The sequence below is a fragment of the Muntiacus reevesi genome, chromosome 19, assembly GCF_963930625.1.
Source record: "Muntiacus reevesi chromosome 19, mMunRee1.1, whole genome shotgun sequence".
Taxonomy (NCBI): Eukaryota; Metazoa; Chordata; class Mammalia; order Artiodactyla; family Cervidae; genus Muntiacus; species Muntiacus reevesi.
Genome location: NC_089267.1, coordinates 55,775,130 through 55,793,130, shown reverse-complemented (window position 1 = coordinate 55,793,130; position 18,001 = coordinate 55,775,130). Strand labels below are relative to the sequence as shown.

The 18,001-nt window shown below is 38.6% G+C and overlaps 1 protein-coding gene across 3 annotated transcripts in view; it reads right to left on the bottom strand.

Moving 5' to 3' along the window:
- The window catches only part of MAP3K7 (mitogen-activated protein kinase kinase kinase 7), a 61,752-nt gene that overhangs the window by 22,701 nt on the left and 21,050 nt on the right, over positions 1 to 18,001 (bottom strand). For 2 of the 3 annotated variants that reach the window (XM_065911333.1, XM_065911335.1), the window contains 7 exons: positions 16,472 to 16,596; positions 12,552 to 12,680; positions 10,739 to 10,869; positions 9,056 to 9,137; positions 6,432 to 6,562; positions 5,640 to 5,769; positions 3,027 to 3,107 (listed from right to left, as the gene is read on the bottom strand). In XM_065911333.1, coding sequence (XP_065767405.1) covers positions 3,027 to 3,107; positions 5,640 to 5,769; positions 6,432 to 6,562; positions 9,056 to 9,137; positions 10,739 to 10,869; positions 12,552 to 12,680; positions 16,472 to 16,596 — 809 coding nt within the window. The remainder of the gene's footprint in view (positions 1 to 3,026; positions 3,108 to 5,639; positions 5,770 to 6,431; positions 6,563 to 9,055; positions 9,138 to 10,738; positions 10,870 to 12,551; positions 12,681 to 16,471; positions 16,597 to 18,001) is intronic. The other variant, XM_065911334.1, reaches the window with a different exon arrangement.

Sequence of the window (18,001 nt, the reverse complement as noted above, 5' to 3'; positions counted from 1 at the left end):
ATGAAGAGTTAGCAGAATGCCATACTGTACTGGCAACTGCTCTTATTATGTGTCTTGCTTGCTAAAAAGAAGCCAGATCGATTGACAGCCACTCTGTGGGCAGGGGAAAGTAGAAAGAAGACTTAAGCATAACAAAGCTTGCCAATACCTCTTTGAGAGCCAGGCCCAAGGTGCAAGGGTACAGAACATTGTGTGGTTTGATCCACAGAAGTCCTGAGGTGTTAAAGGTCCATTTCTGCATGACCCGAGAGACTGTTAAACTGATGAATGCTGGCGTTAGCCACAGGTTGCTTGTTCTTCCTCATTTGTTGATGGCAGGATATTTAACAGTGTTGAAGAGCAAGCAAAAAACAAGATTTAAATTTGTTCACCCATGACCAGGTTGGGCATTTTAGTCATTATAAAGACTGCATTAAAAATTTTTTTTTAGAGTGACAGTGCCTATTTAAAAACTTTTAAAACTTGGTAAAATTTTTTAAAAATGCAAGAAGCAACACTTCAAAAATGACACATTTGTACACTGCTAATAAATACATGTAAAACTTACTTGACGCTTAAAGGAGCACCCCTAATAAAAAGAGGCGGTTTACTCCAAGAGGCGCATTAGACTCAGCGCACGGCGCGCTCAGTGCAGGCGCGCTCAGTACACGGCACTTGGCCAAAGGAAGGTATTGTTGAAAATACTTATCCATAACAGATGAAAAATACAGCTTATATTTTAAAAATGCTTACAATTGGGATTCAATGCTAATTAATGCCAGTTTGGATATATCAGGAAGTGTCTGATAATATAACCACAGAATTTGTAGGGAATCAACCTCAAGTAAAAAAGTTCTAAAAGGTATTAGGAAATTTAGGGAATTACATTTCATCCTTCTTTACAATTAAAACGGCCTTGTAAGATAGTTGAGATATTCCCAAAGCACAGGCTATATCTTTTATGTTTAATTTAAAAATATAATCTAAGAATAAATTAATGTTTGACTTTTATGTCCTATTATTTCAATTCCAGTGGTTGCATCCTTTATTAAAAAAATGGAAACTACTAGGTTAATGTTTGAACATCTGGGGAAAAACCCAACAAGAATATTTAATAAATGTACTACTGAGTACTGCTTCCACTTGATAAGCACTGGCACTCTGGCAATTATCAGCAGAATTAAGCTTTCCCAACCCCAGAAGGATCCAATGTCATCCAAAAGTTATCTCCTGGATGAAGAGCTCAGTTAAATTTAATATGAACCCTAAGTAGGAACAGCACAGAATTATTCTAACTTCTGTGACTCAAACAAAACAAAACAAAAAAACGGGTGCAATCTGGTGTCAGAAGATCCAGGATGGGATCCTGGCTGTGTAACTCGGGAAACCCATTCACCATCACCGAATCGTTTTCATCTGTAAAATGGCTACTAAGCTGATGTGCCTTAAGCTACCTTACAGCTCACACAGCCCTGGCCCTGCCGACACTTCAGGATGGTAATTCTCGGCTGCGGGAGGCTGCGAAGACTCCCCAGACTGTGAGCAGCAACGCGGCTTCTGCCTGCCCCGTCAGTAGCACCATTAGCTCCGACAATCAGAAGCGTTTCCAGACAGCGCCAAGCGTCCCCTGGCGGGGTGCGGCGTGGTGCACACATTCACCCTGGTTCAGAACCGGAGACCGCCTTCTCCTCTCCTTCCCCACGCATCACCACATACATCACTGGCTACTTCGCTGTGTGTGGCTGTATCTGTTCTTAATGTTTATCCATAAGACCCAGATTAAGATTAGTGTGCCATTCAGCTGAATTTTCCTGATACTCTCAAACATTTAAGATCATCACAGCTCGGCAGTATGAATGTTTAAACGTTGCTGCTTCTTCAGTTAGAGTACTATTCCCTTAAACTTGGTATCTTTCAGGGCAGAGGTAAAATGATCCTAAGTACTTTACTAATTTTGAAAGCAGTCCGTGACTCAATAAAAGTATGCAAGGAATAAATTAACTGTATTCTCTGAATGGCAACAATGAAAATGTAAAATAAACCACTTGAACAACCAGAATAACAAAGAACTACTCTAGAAATAAAATGGTTTTGGAATGGAATGGGCCCTAAGAACTGTTTAAAATATTTTATACACATCTGTAATTTACAGATTTTACATGTATCCCAGTTCTGACCCGCTGGGAGCTCAATAATGGGTCATTTCCATAACTGGCACATTTTATTAAACACTCTAAGTGAGGTCTTGAGTCAGACATGGCTGATGCCATCAACAATAAATAACAAAGACACAGTCTCTACCCTCAGGTTCCAGTTTAGTGGAGGAGCCAAGAATTACTAGGCATGGGGATTTAGAGTCATCTATGAGATAATCACCGTAAGAAATAACAGCGATCTAACCAGACGAGACATGTGGGAGTTAGGTATAAAAACATGTAATTTGCAAGAAGACCCTCCTAATAATACACAGGAGTCAGAAGTGACCATAATTATTTGGCAACATACCATGCAAAATCGCAAATCTCATTCAGTTTTGTTTCTGTTTTCTAGGTTAAGGTAAAATGTTATTCAGCTACTCTTTTCTCAACTTCCTATTTCACTTGCTACTAACAGAAAGAGGCTGGGACAGAATGCCAAGAGGGACCCCAAGTTCTAATGAAGAGAGGACAGGAGCCAAGGACAACAAGTAGTTTTAAAGGGTTGTTTTCTCTTTCTGCTGGGTGCAGGAAAGGTCTGGGTTCAGCTATTCCGCTCATTTAAAAGATGAGAGGAAGTTGGCAGAATTCTGGGCTGGCATGCCTCCTTCCATGAAAAGGCTTATTACTTTATCTTCTAGTTCTTCCTCAGTTTTGGAGATGTGAGGTTTCTGGCCAAGCTGGCTTCAGTGCAGATAAATGTGTACAGTTTTTAATCTGTCTCCCTAAGGACTGCATGCAAGGTATGTATTTTCACATTCTATCAAATTGGAGCAAGAAGCATTTTATAAGTACCAGGGATCATTATTCTGGTTTTACAGCTATTAGACCATCCCAGGTGGTCCATGATACCTGCTATGACGGTCTCAGGGACATCCAGAATGTTGCCAAATGAAGCGGTTTTACGGTGGCCCCGTTTAGGCTTGGAAAAGGCTGCAAAAATACACACATACAGTATACATGCAAACAACCACAAATAGTAACACAGAAAACGGTGAACAAAAACAGAATACGTTTCAAATAGTTATGTTAATAACACTTCATGCAGGATGGCATGCAGAACTATCAAACCCTTTGTCCATGCTTACTATCAATACAAGATGTTTCACATACTGGCTTTAATTAGCAGGAAAAAATAAAACAGGACAGAGACAAACAAGGCTGCAGGGTAACGAGAAAGTTAGATTCCCAGCACGTTCATGGGAACAGTCTACATGCAACCACTGAGGTGCAGTGAGGGTCTACGAGCAAAGGGGGAAGAAAAGAGGAATTAAAAAGAAATAAGCTGTCATGTTTGTTTTAGTTAAACACACACAGGAATATGTGTTCAATGAGGTGTTTCTTGAAGTGTGCTACAAAGTACAATTCAGTGATTATATGATAATTATTGAATCAAAGTGTGAAATGTATATGCTCTTATAATGATAAATATTTAAACATACTTCTGATAAACTGAGTATTTACTGTAGTTTCCAAAGTTTAGGGTCTATTCCTGCTAAACGGAATAGTTCTGAAAGGCTGGAAAATATGAACCTGTCAAAGTAAGACAATTCACCAACAAATGTTCAGCCCATCTGCTTTATTCATTTAGGCAGAGAAAGGTTAGGGTTATTTAAGTGTATGTGGTTACCTTTAATCTGGTGAAACATCACTTCTGTAAAGATTAATTATAAACCAGTACCTGACTAAAAAATTGACACTAGCAGATATAAAATTATTACTATTATATTACAGAACACTTCCTGTTTTAGGTAGCAATCACTATTTGGCAGCTCTGACTTGACTGACATTCCTGAAATGAAAAGGACTCCCAAAGTGTTAGGCTGCATTTCTGTGGACACTGTTCCTCAGACACGGTCCTGTGACACTCCCACTGCTCACAGAAACACTTGTGACTCAAGTGACCTCCACGCAACTTGCTTGTTTCTGAAGATTCCATCTGCGTGGCAGAGACCAGCCAATCTCTACTTTTCCCTTTTTTCTTAGCAACAGAACCTCAACTATACTCAGGGCAGCAATGTTCCCAGATGAAAGACTGCAGATCCCCTATTCCCTTGGATCCACAGGGAGCCGTCTGACCCTATTACTATGGCCAATGACATAAACGTGGGAGTTGCTAGGAGGGACTTCTGTGAGAGCCTTTTGAGAAAGTAGCCCTTGCCCTAACTCCTGCTTCCTGATGCTGGGATTGCAGATGTGATGACTGGAACTGTAACAGCCATTATGGAGCACAAGGTCACCTTCAGGAAGGAAGCCACACAATAGGGATTGTAACACAGAGAGACAGAAGAAACCCAGTCACCAAAGATCAAGGAGCCTGCCTCCAGATTTGTTTGTGTGTGAAAAAAGTTTGTGTTAAAGACACTGTTATTTTGGAAATTCTGTAAGATCTAACTGATTCTAATGCTAACTGATAAATAAGTGACCAAGATTAGCTGAAGACAAGAAGAGTTAGGAAGGTCCTCTGGACAACTTCTTTCTTAAAAGAACTTCACACAAAATGAAAATATTCTTTTTAGAAAGAAACCAAAACAATCTTAAAACAAACCAAAACATAATCCTACAAAACCTGGTTAGCTGAGTTAAAAAAAAAATGCTAATACACTAGGGAATACACTTATATATACATATGTAGTCTAAAAGACTAGAGGTAAATACACAAAAATGTTGTGTTGACTTTTTAGCGGGACAATTATGGAAGACTGAGTTTTTAAAATTTATATTTCTACATTTTCCATGATAGAAATGTATTTATAATCAGTCCCTCTCTACCCCTAGGGAAATCAGAAAGAAAACAATTTAACCCATCATTACTAAATGAACCTGGTTAGACAAGAAGGTTACAAGTCCACTAAGGTAACAAAACATGTTATTAATTTTGTGCTGACCAGTCTTTCCACAATTAATCAGTTTAAGTACTGACAAAATGGAAGAGAAATGCGAGCTTTATCCAGATCAAATTACTACAATCTTTTATTTTACAATTAAAAGAATTAATCACAAACTCAGCTACTTGTGCCCCTGAAGGGAGCAACAGCAGAGAGTAAGGCCAAATCATATTTTGACCTGGAGCACATTTTCCTGCTAAATTCAAAACAAAACATTTGCTATTACTTGAGTTCAGCACAAAACTCTAGTAGAATCATTGAGAATCCTGCCAAAACATCCTGGTTTTGGCTAAATTTCAATTTCTCATTTAGATTTTTAGCTCATATTGAGCTGAATTTTATTTGATAAAAATCTGTAATAAGAAATGAAACTTTATAATGCAAATAATTTTACAAATCATGCTTGCTTTATTCGGAATTTGAGATGCTTTCTGCTAGAAGCATAGAAGTATATTATAAATCAACTTCCTGCTTTAAAAAAATGTAGGAAACACAAGAAAAGCCCCTGACATTCCCATGACTGAAACAACTGAAACTGCCATTTTCGCTCCTCTTCAGACTCTTACTTCCTTTTTACCTGTGGTTGCAGCAATCCTGGCTTCTATTTCAGACATATCGGCACTCATCCTCTTGCCTTCAGAGGTTGGGGGCAAGCTCTCCACGCTGCTCCCACGAGAAGCTCCCAAGCTCAAACGCCCAGATTCACTCTGTTAAAAACATAGGTCAATCTGAATTACTGAAACTCTTTATATGTAAAAATCCTGGGCAGCTAGAAGAAGGGAGATACCAACTGGGATTTTCAGGGGTTCTGCTCAAAAGAAATGGAAAATTTTCAGGGAGAGGGAGCTGCAGGAGTGACGAAGAATAAGCTGCAGACACTGGCCTTTAGGAAAAGGTGATCACTAAGGCTGGGAGTTAAATGCCCCAATTATTAGTTATCCTAAATGCCTCAAGGAAGATGAATAAAGTCACTCCTTAAAATATTTCAAAACCAGGAACAGCAAAAATATAATAAATCTGGAAACATGAAATGATGGATCTAGAAGAACCCCTTTAACCAGGTAGTATAGCCAAGAAATCTCCATTTTACACTTGTAACCCTCAACTGTTCAAGTTAGGGATCATCATAAGGAAGATATGCACAAATGCCAAAGGCAGCAATCATCAGATGGGAGAACGATTAATTGTAAAGAATTTCAGGGGAATCTCATTACACATCTCTACTCTTGAGCCTATCTGTCTGCTTTAGGAACAAGATTCAGGACTTGTATAGTGAAGAAGGCAAACAATACTTGCTAGTATAATGTTTAGGACTTCATGACTACTGGTAAGGTTACCAAAAGGTTTAACTTTAAATAACAAAACAAACCTGTTGTTTTGCCTGGTTTTTCAGCAATTTTGACTCTAAGCGTTTAATTGTATCGTTTGTGGCGGGAACCTGTTCCATGTTAGTGTCGCTTTTATTACTGGTGTTTGTAGACGCGATGTCCATGAAGGAGCCTAGGAAAGCAAAAATATTTATGACAATAGGCTGTGAATAACACACACGCTTCATTCAATAAAATGCAACTTAAATTCTTTTCTAAACTAGCAAGATATGAAAAGAGATAAGACTTTTCAAGCTAATGAAGATACCCAAACAAACCCATTTTAAATGATATTTCAGGATAGCACAAAAAGGGAACCAAAGTGCCTAAAGAGTTTTCTAATAGTCAAGAAAGACGTTAAGATTCTCAGCCTGAGAGAAAGAAATGGCTATTAATCAAGATGGAAAGAGTGTGGAACGACTGAGTCTGAAGGGAGCTCAGTTAGGAAAATGGTAATTTTGAGCTCATAGCAGGTATCAATCAAGTAGTTGGATACGTGAGTGTGGAGTTAAAGTTTGGGATGGAGCAAAAATATTGGCAAATACATGGTATACATGTATACTAGATGAGATTACTAAGGAAATGAGTTTAGACAAAGAGGTCAAATGACTACGCCCTGGGCACTCTTGACGTTTATAGGTTGGGAAGATGGTGACCTTGACAAGAGCAGTTCTAGAGTAGTGGTATAATAAAAGCTTGAACAGAGTGAGCACAAGAGAATGGCAAGAGAGAAACTAGAGAAATGCAAATAAGGACTTCAACAGTCCCCGCCTTATCCACAGGGGATACATTCCAAGACCTCCAGTGGATGCCTGCAACCTCAGATGGTGCTGAACCCTCACATCCTGTGTTTTCTCTTATACACATATACCTAGGATAAACTTTAATTTATAAATTAGGCACAGTAAGAGATTAACAAAAGTAACTAAAAATAAAACGGAACAATTATAACAATATATGGTAATAAAAGTTACATGAATGTGGTCTCTCTCTCAAAATACCTTACTGTACAAATTTAATACCCTTTTCTAACTAAGCACTTATCCTGCACTGTGGCTGTTAACTTTTGCAGTTTGAAGCATGACAGCATAACAGGCACAAATTTCTTTTTCCTTCTTCATGATTTCATGGACAGAAGTTCTTAATGCAGATCTTAGCAACCTCAGCCAGCATAGGATTTTTTTTTTCTAATTAAAGTTGAGAATTTTCACCTTTTCAGTTAGAGGAAGCACGTTCCAGCTTCTCTTTGGCATATCAGAATTGCCAGCATCATTACTCGTGTGCTTTGGGGCCAGTATTAAATAAAACTAGGGTCCCATGAACACAAGCACTATGATACCTCGACAGGTGATGTGACAACCAAGAGGGCTACTAGGTGACAAATGGAGAGGATGCACTGAATAAAAGGACGACGCCTAGGACGGAGCGAGCCTTCATCGTGCTGCTCAAGACGGCTCCAATCTAAAACCCATGAATTATTTCATTCTGGAACTTCTCATTCAGTATTTCTGGACAAACTGTGGACGAGGTGAGGACTACTGTATATATACTCAGGGAATGATCCCAGTACAGAGGCTAAAACTGATGATGCAAGAGACAGGAAGAGCTGCTAGGAGAGCAGACGGGATCTGATGCACAAGGGGCAGGCGCGCCTCTGGCTGTGAGCACGGACAGTTCAGCGTGGGCACGGAAGGGGGTGCAGAGCAGACGGGCAGACACGGGCGGGTGGGCGCGTGGAGGGGGAGTCTGGCAGCTGTCTTCTGATCACAGGGCAACGGTCAAGAAGGTCAGCTGAGGGTAAGGAGTGGCAAGCAAATGTTTTTAGAGAAATCCACTCTAGAATTCAGAGCATCTCAGAAAGACTTTCAGTAAAATTGGAACCCGTTTACATATAATTTTTTTGGAGGTAGGGGAAATAGAACAGTAAAAATAAAATTTTAAGAATGCATTAAGTATATGTGCACATACACACCTATGCCTTTTAACTTTAAGCAAATGAACAGGAAGGCCAGGCGTGTTGCGGTTCCTGGGGTCGCAAAGAGTCAGACACGACTGAGAGACTGAACTGAACTGAATAATGAAATGTTCATAATACCATATATTTTGAGAAGTAAAATTTTTCTAAATTAGAGTATTACTTCTACTGTTTTTTTTTGATGACCACAGACTATGGAACTGAGGAACTCTGAACTAAAACACAGCTTCTTAAATGAATGTCTTTATGGATTCTTCTACAAAGATCAACTTGGAGGGTGCTCATGATACAGAAAATATGCTGTTTTATATATACATATTTATAATAATTTTTGATACTATTTGATCTAGCTGTATCTGTGTAAGAATTATTTTTCAAGTAAAGAATGGCATTCACAAAAATATAATATCCAGTCTTTTTAGATATAATAACTGTGTAAGAATTTCAAAACTTGGAAGTGGGTTTTCAGTTAACTCTTTAACCTGGGTACCTACATGAAGAATGATACACCTGGAAATTCAAATTGCAATCATATTAAATGAATAAATTAAAATGCAAAAAGGGACATCATTTACTGCTTCTTGATTATCGTTTCATGGGAACAGAGAAGCAAAAATCTTAGGTTATCACCGTTCCAATCTATCCACTCACCTGTGCTGGCAGCGGAGTTGCTCTGTCCTTCATCTGAATACTGACAAGGGTATTGTAACGGCTCGTCTGCTCCTGGAAAGTACTATATATAAAAAGGTAAATAACAATGTAAACTTTCTTTAGTACAAATTAAATCATGTGAAAATTAACTTAGTAAGTATGTTTGAATTACTTCCTTGCTGAGATCTGAATGCAGCAAAGATGCTGCTTTATTTTCCCTAAGGCATATGTGGAAATTTGTAGATAGAGACAACAATGTGCTAACTCTTCTGAATTTCAACTGTTATCAATGCTGTGTATCCACCTACACAGAGCCCAGATAATCTTGAAGAAAACAGTCAATATTCCTCTAGAGGGACATATGAAATACAGCAGTATCATTCCTCATAATTACATGAAACATTATTCATGTTCTCAGAGCAGTGATGCAAATCTCTAAAGTGTTGAAATGACTTAGTCTGACAACTGAGATGCTATGCCATAGAATAACGTTAGAATCAGTATTTTAAATATCAAAGATAGATTATGAAAGTCACTCTATGAATCAGAGATAAAATACTGGATACATCTGCTGGATAAAAATTAGAATTTAGGGAGAAAAAAGAGAAACGTTTTCTTCTCAAATTAGACAAAGCAACTATAAGCACAATCAAAATGTGAATAACTTATATAACCCAAAGTTTTAAGGTATCTGATTATGGAGACCAAGCTGTTTTCTTTACTTTTTAATTTTAATTTTTACTGAGTTATTTTCTCATGAATGTATCTTTAGGTCCCAGGATTCTACGCGTAGCTGTTCTCCAAATATTAAATTAGGTTATTAGAAGATGAGTTCAAGTTGCTGTACTTAACTTATTTTCAATAGAATGAACAAATTAATTATGTGTCCATTTAAGAAATCACTTAATCTATATTCAAAGAGATTGAAAGATTCTTCTACTTAGCAAATTGTTCTGAAGTTCAGGCACTTTCGCAAGTGCATAAACATTTCCAAGTCAAGGTACTACTTGATAGATTTCTTAGTGCATCAAAACCCAGAGGCCTAGAATGATTCAAATAATTCTAACAAAAGTGTTTGATTTATAGACTGGGAAATTCTAATAATCATTTAAAATAATTCTTCTAAATTCTAAAATTCTACAGATCCTAGAAAAAAGTTTAACTTTTTAACGGCAAGCGAAAAGCTGAAAATATACAATGAAAAACCAAAAGGTAAAAATCACTTAAATAAAAGTGTCTGGGAATGTAGCCTCTCTAGTATGCTACATAAATGACTGCTTGATAAGGATTTGTACTAAAGAAAGTTTATAACTCAGCAACAATTAGAGTCATAAAATACCCAAATTCTGTAAAGGCTTTAGAGATCATCTAATTCAACTTCTCTCACATTACAGATAAGGCAACAGGCCCAGTAACAGATACATCTACTGAGTTAAGGAGAAGGAAAAAAGCACGTTCAGAGACCTAGTCTAGCCATCTTTCCATTATCAAGAACTAGATTTTTTTTTCTAAAATAATGCTTTCTCCTCTTGTTATGAGAGTAATGAATACCCATTCTAAAGTGGAAAACACAAAAAAGTATAAAACAAGAAAAAATGATATCCCCTTACTTTAAAACCCCATTAAAACTCAGTGTATATAAAGGTCCCTTAACCCCAAAGCCCCTCAAAAGAAGGATTATACCCGCATCAAGTGGGTCATGATTTTCACAATCTCCTCCATTGAAGGGCGCTGAGAAGGGTCTTTAGACCAACAGCGAGTCATCAGGCTCTCAATGGGCTTAGGTAAATTTTTGATCAGTGGTGGTCGAGTACCTACAATTAAAAATTAGAGGAGGGGAGAAAAGAATGTATTTACTCAAAGAATAGTGTAGGTTTCTAACATGGTATTTATTTTCTAAACCAAGATTTTTTTAGGAGGAATAAAAGCACATTTATTTTGCCCTTTAGGTTAACATTACATTTTCATAAAGGGGAATCTACACCTTTTGAGAAGCCAAATTAAAATTTTCACACGCATTATGATTGAGAGTTAATAATATTTAATTTATTATAAACACTTTTAACAAATAGTCAACAGCTTAATGTGTGAATGGTGACTTGAGGTAATATCTGACCTGTATTTTCAGATTTATCATAAAAATTTCAAATCTGTTTGAAAAAGCATCTTCCACGTATCGAAAGCCACCAACTACAGTATTACACGCACTGGCCTCTAAACGGTCCTTTTGTGGGAGGCGGGCCTCACGGTAGCTGTGAGTCAGTCATTGCACAAGCCGAAAACTGCCAACTTCTGTGTAATTAACAAGACTAATGTCACTAGCAAGGCCCCTAACTTAAAAGAAGGGCCCGATTATAATGAAATCTTTGTAAATTTATCAGTTAATCAGTCAGTTCTTTTATTTCTTACTTCACTGACATTCAGTTTTACTGACACATGACAGAAAAAGAAAAGAAACTGTCCAGGTCAGCGCTCTAGCATCCTCCATAACAACCAGAAAGGTACTACAAGGAACCGGAAACACACGATCACGCCATCGCCTCCTTGACATGTCTATGAATAACCAAAACAGTGGGGCAGACACTTGTTCTGTCACATGTGGAACAGTGTGTCAAAAATGCCATTAATCAGAATAATTATAATCAAGAGATAGAAATTAACGACAGAGAGGGAGAGCAAAAGTTAAAAGATTCAGCAATTCCCTTTCAAGAACTTTATTTTCCCAAAGCAACTGCAAAGTAACTTGGTTAATGAAGGAGATGTGTTCTAGTATCATGAGTGGTTAGAAACGTTGTAATTAGAGGTATAAAGGGAGTAGAAGGGATGCAAGGACATTGTCTCCATAAATGAATATAACTTAAAAATATGGACATTTGGGTCAGAAACACCCCGATCTAATCTCAGCAACACCACTTACTAAACCTGTGACCCGAGGCAAATTACTTAGCTGCTCTAGGTCTCAGCTTCCTAATGTGGAAAGATGTAAAATGGGGCAATAATAGCACTCACATCATCAGGATGAATGAGAAGCTAAAAAGCAAGACTATGTGATGCACTTTGCGTTTTGCCTTTATGAATAGCTTAAGTAACAACTCGTACTTAAAATGCTTTGCTTTCTCTCCTCAGTGAGACACTGCTTCTTCAAGAAAAAAAAGCAACAGCTCCCTAATTATCTTAACCATGTGAGAAAATTTTTTTTCCCCACAGCGCCCAGTCCAACATGCCCCTGTCTGCTGGAGAGAGGCAACGGGGCAGCTGGCTCAGGCTGCCTACTGATGGCCTCTTCTGCATGGGCACAGCGAGCAGACCTTCTCAGCTTCATCCAGAGCCAGGACTGCCCCCGTTCTGCTCGACCCTGGTGTCAGGGCAGGGAGGGCTGGAGGCTGGTTACAAGACATCATACACTTTAATACTGGGGATAAATGGTCCTCTTTGGGGGAGAAACAATTTCCAAATAAGAAATATACAAAACATACTGACGAAAAACTTCACAAACCGTTATGAACAGCCCACATGATACGGAAGGCTGGGCCACCAATTTCATCAAAGGGTTTCCGACGTGTTATCACTTCCCAAAGGATAATACCCCAGCTGAAGACATCACATTTTTCACTGTAATTGCTACCTAGAAAAAAAGGTAGTAAAATTTCAAGACATTTCCCTACATGACTTACAGAAGAAACGGCTTTCATAAATTTTAAGAATAAGTATCATGTACAAAAACAAGAGACTGCCACAGGTATGGCTGAGAAGCTTTCTGAAGACCCCAAGTCTCTGCAAAAACTACACTTTAGAATGAGATAAGTATGAATAACGCACTCAGAAACGTACTCTACCATGCATAAAACAGACAACCAGCAGGAAGCTGCTGTGTACACAGGGACCCCAGCCTGGCGCTCTGCGATGACCTGGACTTGGGGTGGGGGTGGGCAGGCAGGCTCAGAAGGAAGGGGGGTACACACACACACACACACATATGTGTCTAGTTATGACTGATCTGCACGGATGTACAGCAGAGACCACCACGCTGTGAAGCAATTATCATCCAATAAAGAGGAAAAAAAAACAAACCCACTTTAGTTAGTCATTTTCTACCTTCTTGTCAAGAAATGTAGACCTTATCTTTTATTTAAACATATTTTCTCTGGGGCAGAGAATTAAAACAACTTGTACATTCCTTTCTGTAATTGCTTAATCTTAAAATTTTCTTCTCACTTTCTCTTGATGGAAAACACTATCAAAGCAGAAGAAATTTCTAATCTAGTGTGAAGATTTTTTTCCCAAAATATGTGGCGAGATAAATTATTAACTTGCAAACTTAAAAGTAAGTTGTAAGCAGGAAAACTACAAATACCAAATTTACAGTAAGCAGATTTATGCAGCAAAATGTACATAATTGTAAGTCAGCTGTCAATCAGCTGATAAACAAACAAACAAAACCCTAAAACCCATGAACAGCCCACTTTGAGAATGACCAATTATGACAACAGCAGCTATGGACGTGCTTCGCGTGTGCTCCATGCAGTAGGCACTATGAACGGGACAGAGACATCACAGTCTGACTTGAACCACAGGTGCTGACCCCTTTCAGAAATGAAGAAATCTACACAGCCTAACAGTCTGAGTCTTCTTGCTCTAAACAATTAAGAGTAACTCTTATTTCTGGGTTCTTCTGTAAAAACAAATCTTTCTGCTCTCTACACTACAGTAACAACTGTGCTATTTTAACTCAAAGAAAGTCACATTAAATAAATAATTTCAAAACAATGCCAATTATGTGTATTCTACATACAAACTTAAAACAAGTGGCATGATTTAACCTTATATAATTTAACATGTGCTTGTCCACAAACATTTTAACTGAACTTTGTGGCAAAATAGCTCCACTCAAGGCAGAGCAAATTTCTTTCTCTTGGTGGCTAAAAACAAAGAACAAAAAACTTTAAATTCATCAAAAATAAAAGTCAAAATCGGAATCCAATTATTCAATGTGTCTGAATTTCATGGGATTTCATACCTTCTAATGTATGAATCACACATCTTCAGTTCAAGTTTTCTCAATTATTTAAAAGATAACTGGTGTTTTTATACAGAAACCTCATATGCAACTTATGGATCACTCTCTTAGAGTTTGAATTAAGTTACCTGCGTTCTTTCTAAGGCATGCTCCGGAGCTCTGAATGCTGACGTTTCACCAACAGAAATCGCACTGGGTCCCTGTCCCTCCCTGCATTCTCCTACAGAGTCTGCAGTGAGCGCGGCTGGAGAAGGTCAGCTTTCATCCCAATCCCAGGAAAGGCAATGAAAGAAGAATGCTCAAACTACCGCACAACTGCACTCATCTCACATTCTAGTAAAGTAATGCTCAAAATTCTCCAAGCTAGGCTTCAGCAATACATGAACCGTGAACTTCCAGATGTTCAAGCTGGATTTAGAAAATGCAGAGAAACCAGAGATCAAATTGCCAACATCTGTTGGATCATCGAAAAAGTAAGAGAGTTCCAGAAAAACATCTACTTCTGCTTTATTGACTATGCCAAACTTTTGACTGTGTGGACCATGATAAACTCTGGAAAATTCTTAAAGAGATGGGACTAACAGACCACCTGACCTGCCTGCTGAGAAACCTGTATGCAGGTCAAGAAGCAACAGTTAGAACTGGACATGGAACAACAGACCGGTTCCAAATAGGCAAAGGAGTACGTCAAGGCTGAATACTGTCACCCTGCTTATTTAATTTATATGCAGAGAACATCATGAGAAACGCTGGGCTGGAGGAAGCACAAGCTGGAATCAAGACTGCTGGGAGAAATATCAAAAACCTCAGATATGCAGATGACACCACCTGCATGGCAGAAAGCAAAGAAGAACTAAAGAGCCTCTTGATGAAAGTGAAAGAGGAGAGTGAAATAGTTGGCTTTAAACTCAACATTTAGAAAACTAAGATCATGGCATCTGGTCCCATCACTTCATGGCAAATAGATGGGGAAATAGTGGAAACAGTGACAGACTTTATTCTTTGGGGCTCCAAAATCACTGCAGATGGTGACGGCAGCCATGAAATTAAAAGACGTTTGCTCCTTGGAAGAAAAGTTATGACCAACCTAGATAGCCTATTAAAAAGCAGAGACATGACTTTGCCAACAAAGGTCTGTCTAGTCAAAGCTATAGTTTTTCCAGTAGTCATGTATGGATGTGAGAGTTGGACTATAAAGAAAGCTGAGTGCTTAAGAATTGATGCTTTTGAACTGTAGTGTTGGAGAAGACTCTTGAGAGAGTCTTAACTCTTGAGAGAGTCCCTTGAACTACAAGGAGATCCAACCAGACCATCCTGAAGGAAACCAATCCTGAATATTCATTGGAAGGACTGATGCTGAAGCTGAAACTTCAAAACTTTGGCCACCTATTGCGAAGAATTGACTCATTTGCAAAGACCCTGATGCTGGGAAAGATTGAAGGCAGGAGGAGAAGGGGATGACAGAGGATGAGATGGTTGGATGCCATCATTGACTCAATGGACATGAGTTGAGTAAGCTCCAGGAGTTGGCAATGGACAGGGAGGCCTGGTGTGTTGCAGTCCATGGGGTCGCAAAGAGTCGGACACTACTGAGCAACTGAACTGAAGTGAACTGAACTGTGAATTTGTAAACAGTGAATCATTTCCTCCCAGAGGAAATACAGGATTGGGTTCCTGTGAGCCTCTTCAAAACATTTTTGTCAACTGATCACTAACCTTGTTTTATGTGTTTCTGTTTAAAACATCTCTTTTAATATAAATCATTGATTCATTAATTTAAACTCATGGCCAAAAGCACTGTAACTCATGCCTGAATGCAGATTAGCTAGCAGGTACATTTTCTCTGTAAGACACATCACAGCCTTCTGATACTTAGGACCACTAGCAAGCACTTCAATATTACTCGTGGAGGCTGTTTTAAACTGTGAAATCATCAGCACAAAGTACAAAAAAGGGGAAAAAATGAGGGCCCTCAATAGATCGCAGAAGTGACACAGATGAGAACTGACAGAGTGCAGAGCATCGCCCTGTTTGACCTCAGCCGGGAGCGGGTGTGCTGGGCGACTCAAAATATTTTCTTGCTCTGTGCATACCTGTGAATAACTTATGAAAAGAATTGAGTACTGATTCTAGGGTACACGCAGGCAATTTTTCAGTTGTGGAATCTGAGTATGAGGATCAACTGTACATATGCCTGAACTTCACAGACAACTGAAATCTTGCTATGAGATTCAAGATCTAAAGTTGTATTTATGCAGTACTTCCTTAGACTTTAGGAAGTATCTTGTGTAAACGCCTTGCAGAAATAAAATCATGTAAATAGGGGAAAGCCATAAACACACTGGATTTACATGGGGTAATAAGGTAGATCATGTCACATCATGCTTTTGCTATTTTACCTTCAAAAACTTCAGGTGCCATCCAAGCAGCACTCCCCTTATTGTTGGTCATGTGCGTCTGAATGTCACAGGCTGTACCAAAATCACAGATTTTTAAAACTGTCCCCCCTGCAACCAGCAGCAAGCTGTTTAAAAAACAAACAAGACAAAAAATAAACCAAAAAATGAATTAAAGGTTATAAGACCAGTATTTGATTCTATAATAAAAAAGACATTTGAGGAAATAGAAAAGGCTAATAAGCAAAATGTCACCATTCAACTTCTGTAAAATGTGAACCAGCCACCTGTAATAGCTTAATAATACAGAGGAATATCAGCAAAAGTTGACTTTAAGCCAGTTCTTAGGGTGACTGCTAGACTCAAATTTTGATGTCTCCATCTCTATCTCCATAATCTTTCCTGACTATGCTTCTCTCTGGGCCAAAATATGGGGTTTTAAAAAACATCTAGTAAGTGAACATTATGGTGTTCTGAAATGGGAGTGGATGGACAGCAATACCTTCATAAACTGTGGGCTCCTAGGCTTTATCTGCCTACCCCAGTGTTTTTTAAGGTGCAAGTAGAAACCTAGTTGTAAAATCTAAATCATAAAAATTCTAGATCACTTATCTGGGGACCTAGATTGCAAAACAACTCAGAAGATTATGACACATTAAAAAAAAATAGAAAATATCAAAGTGTATCACAACTACTAAGATTGAATATTGTTTCAGGAAAGTTCAGCTTCAGGTCTACACACGACAGACTGTGAAGTAGTTCTTGCTGTGGATCATGGTGCCAAAAGTTTCCAAACCTTCCTGGCTCTTATTAACCTTACTGTGAACAGAAATGAGTCTTTAGTTAGCCTAATGTAGCAAGGCTGCTTAGCTGTTCACTGACCCTATTTCCTTTCCTTTTTGGGTACATTTCTCAGCCTTCTGAGCAATTAGGTATGGTTATCATGACCATTCTAGCCAGTAGAATGTGATGTGATCACCTTCAAGCCTGATCCATAAAAATCTCCTACATATATACATGTATATTCCTTTTCCTTTCCCTATATGTCACTGAGTGCAGAGGATTCTGACCTAAAAGACAGACGGAGTCTGGGACATGAATCAGGAACGTTCACTTTGAACTTCAGGAGCAAAACCCACGAGCCACCGAACCCATTCAGGGCTCGGTTCTCTCTCTCTTCTGGCTCAATGACGCCCTTGACTTCTCACAAGATCACCTACGCACGTAAAGGATGTTCGCTGTAAGATGCAGCACCTCTGGGTTTCCTTCTGGATGTTTCTGCAGTTTACGCAGTGTGCCATATTGCTGGAGGACCAGAACTCTTCTCATGTGAGTTTAAGAGTCAAAGCCACATTACTGTACGATCGCTGTGAGCATTGTCAGGAGCAGTATGTGGGGATTTAAGCAGGTATAGGTTACACTATACATGATGTTGCTTTATTCCCTTACCAGGATCTTTTTCATATCATTATATACAGATATTTACATGAAGTTATAAATTCTTTGCATATAATTCTGTTCCAAAATTCTAAA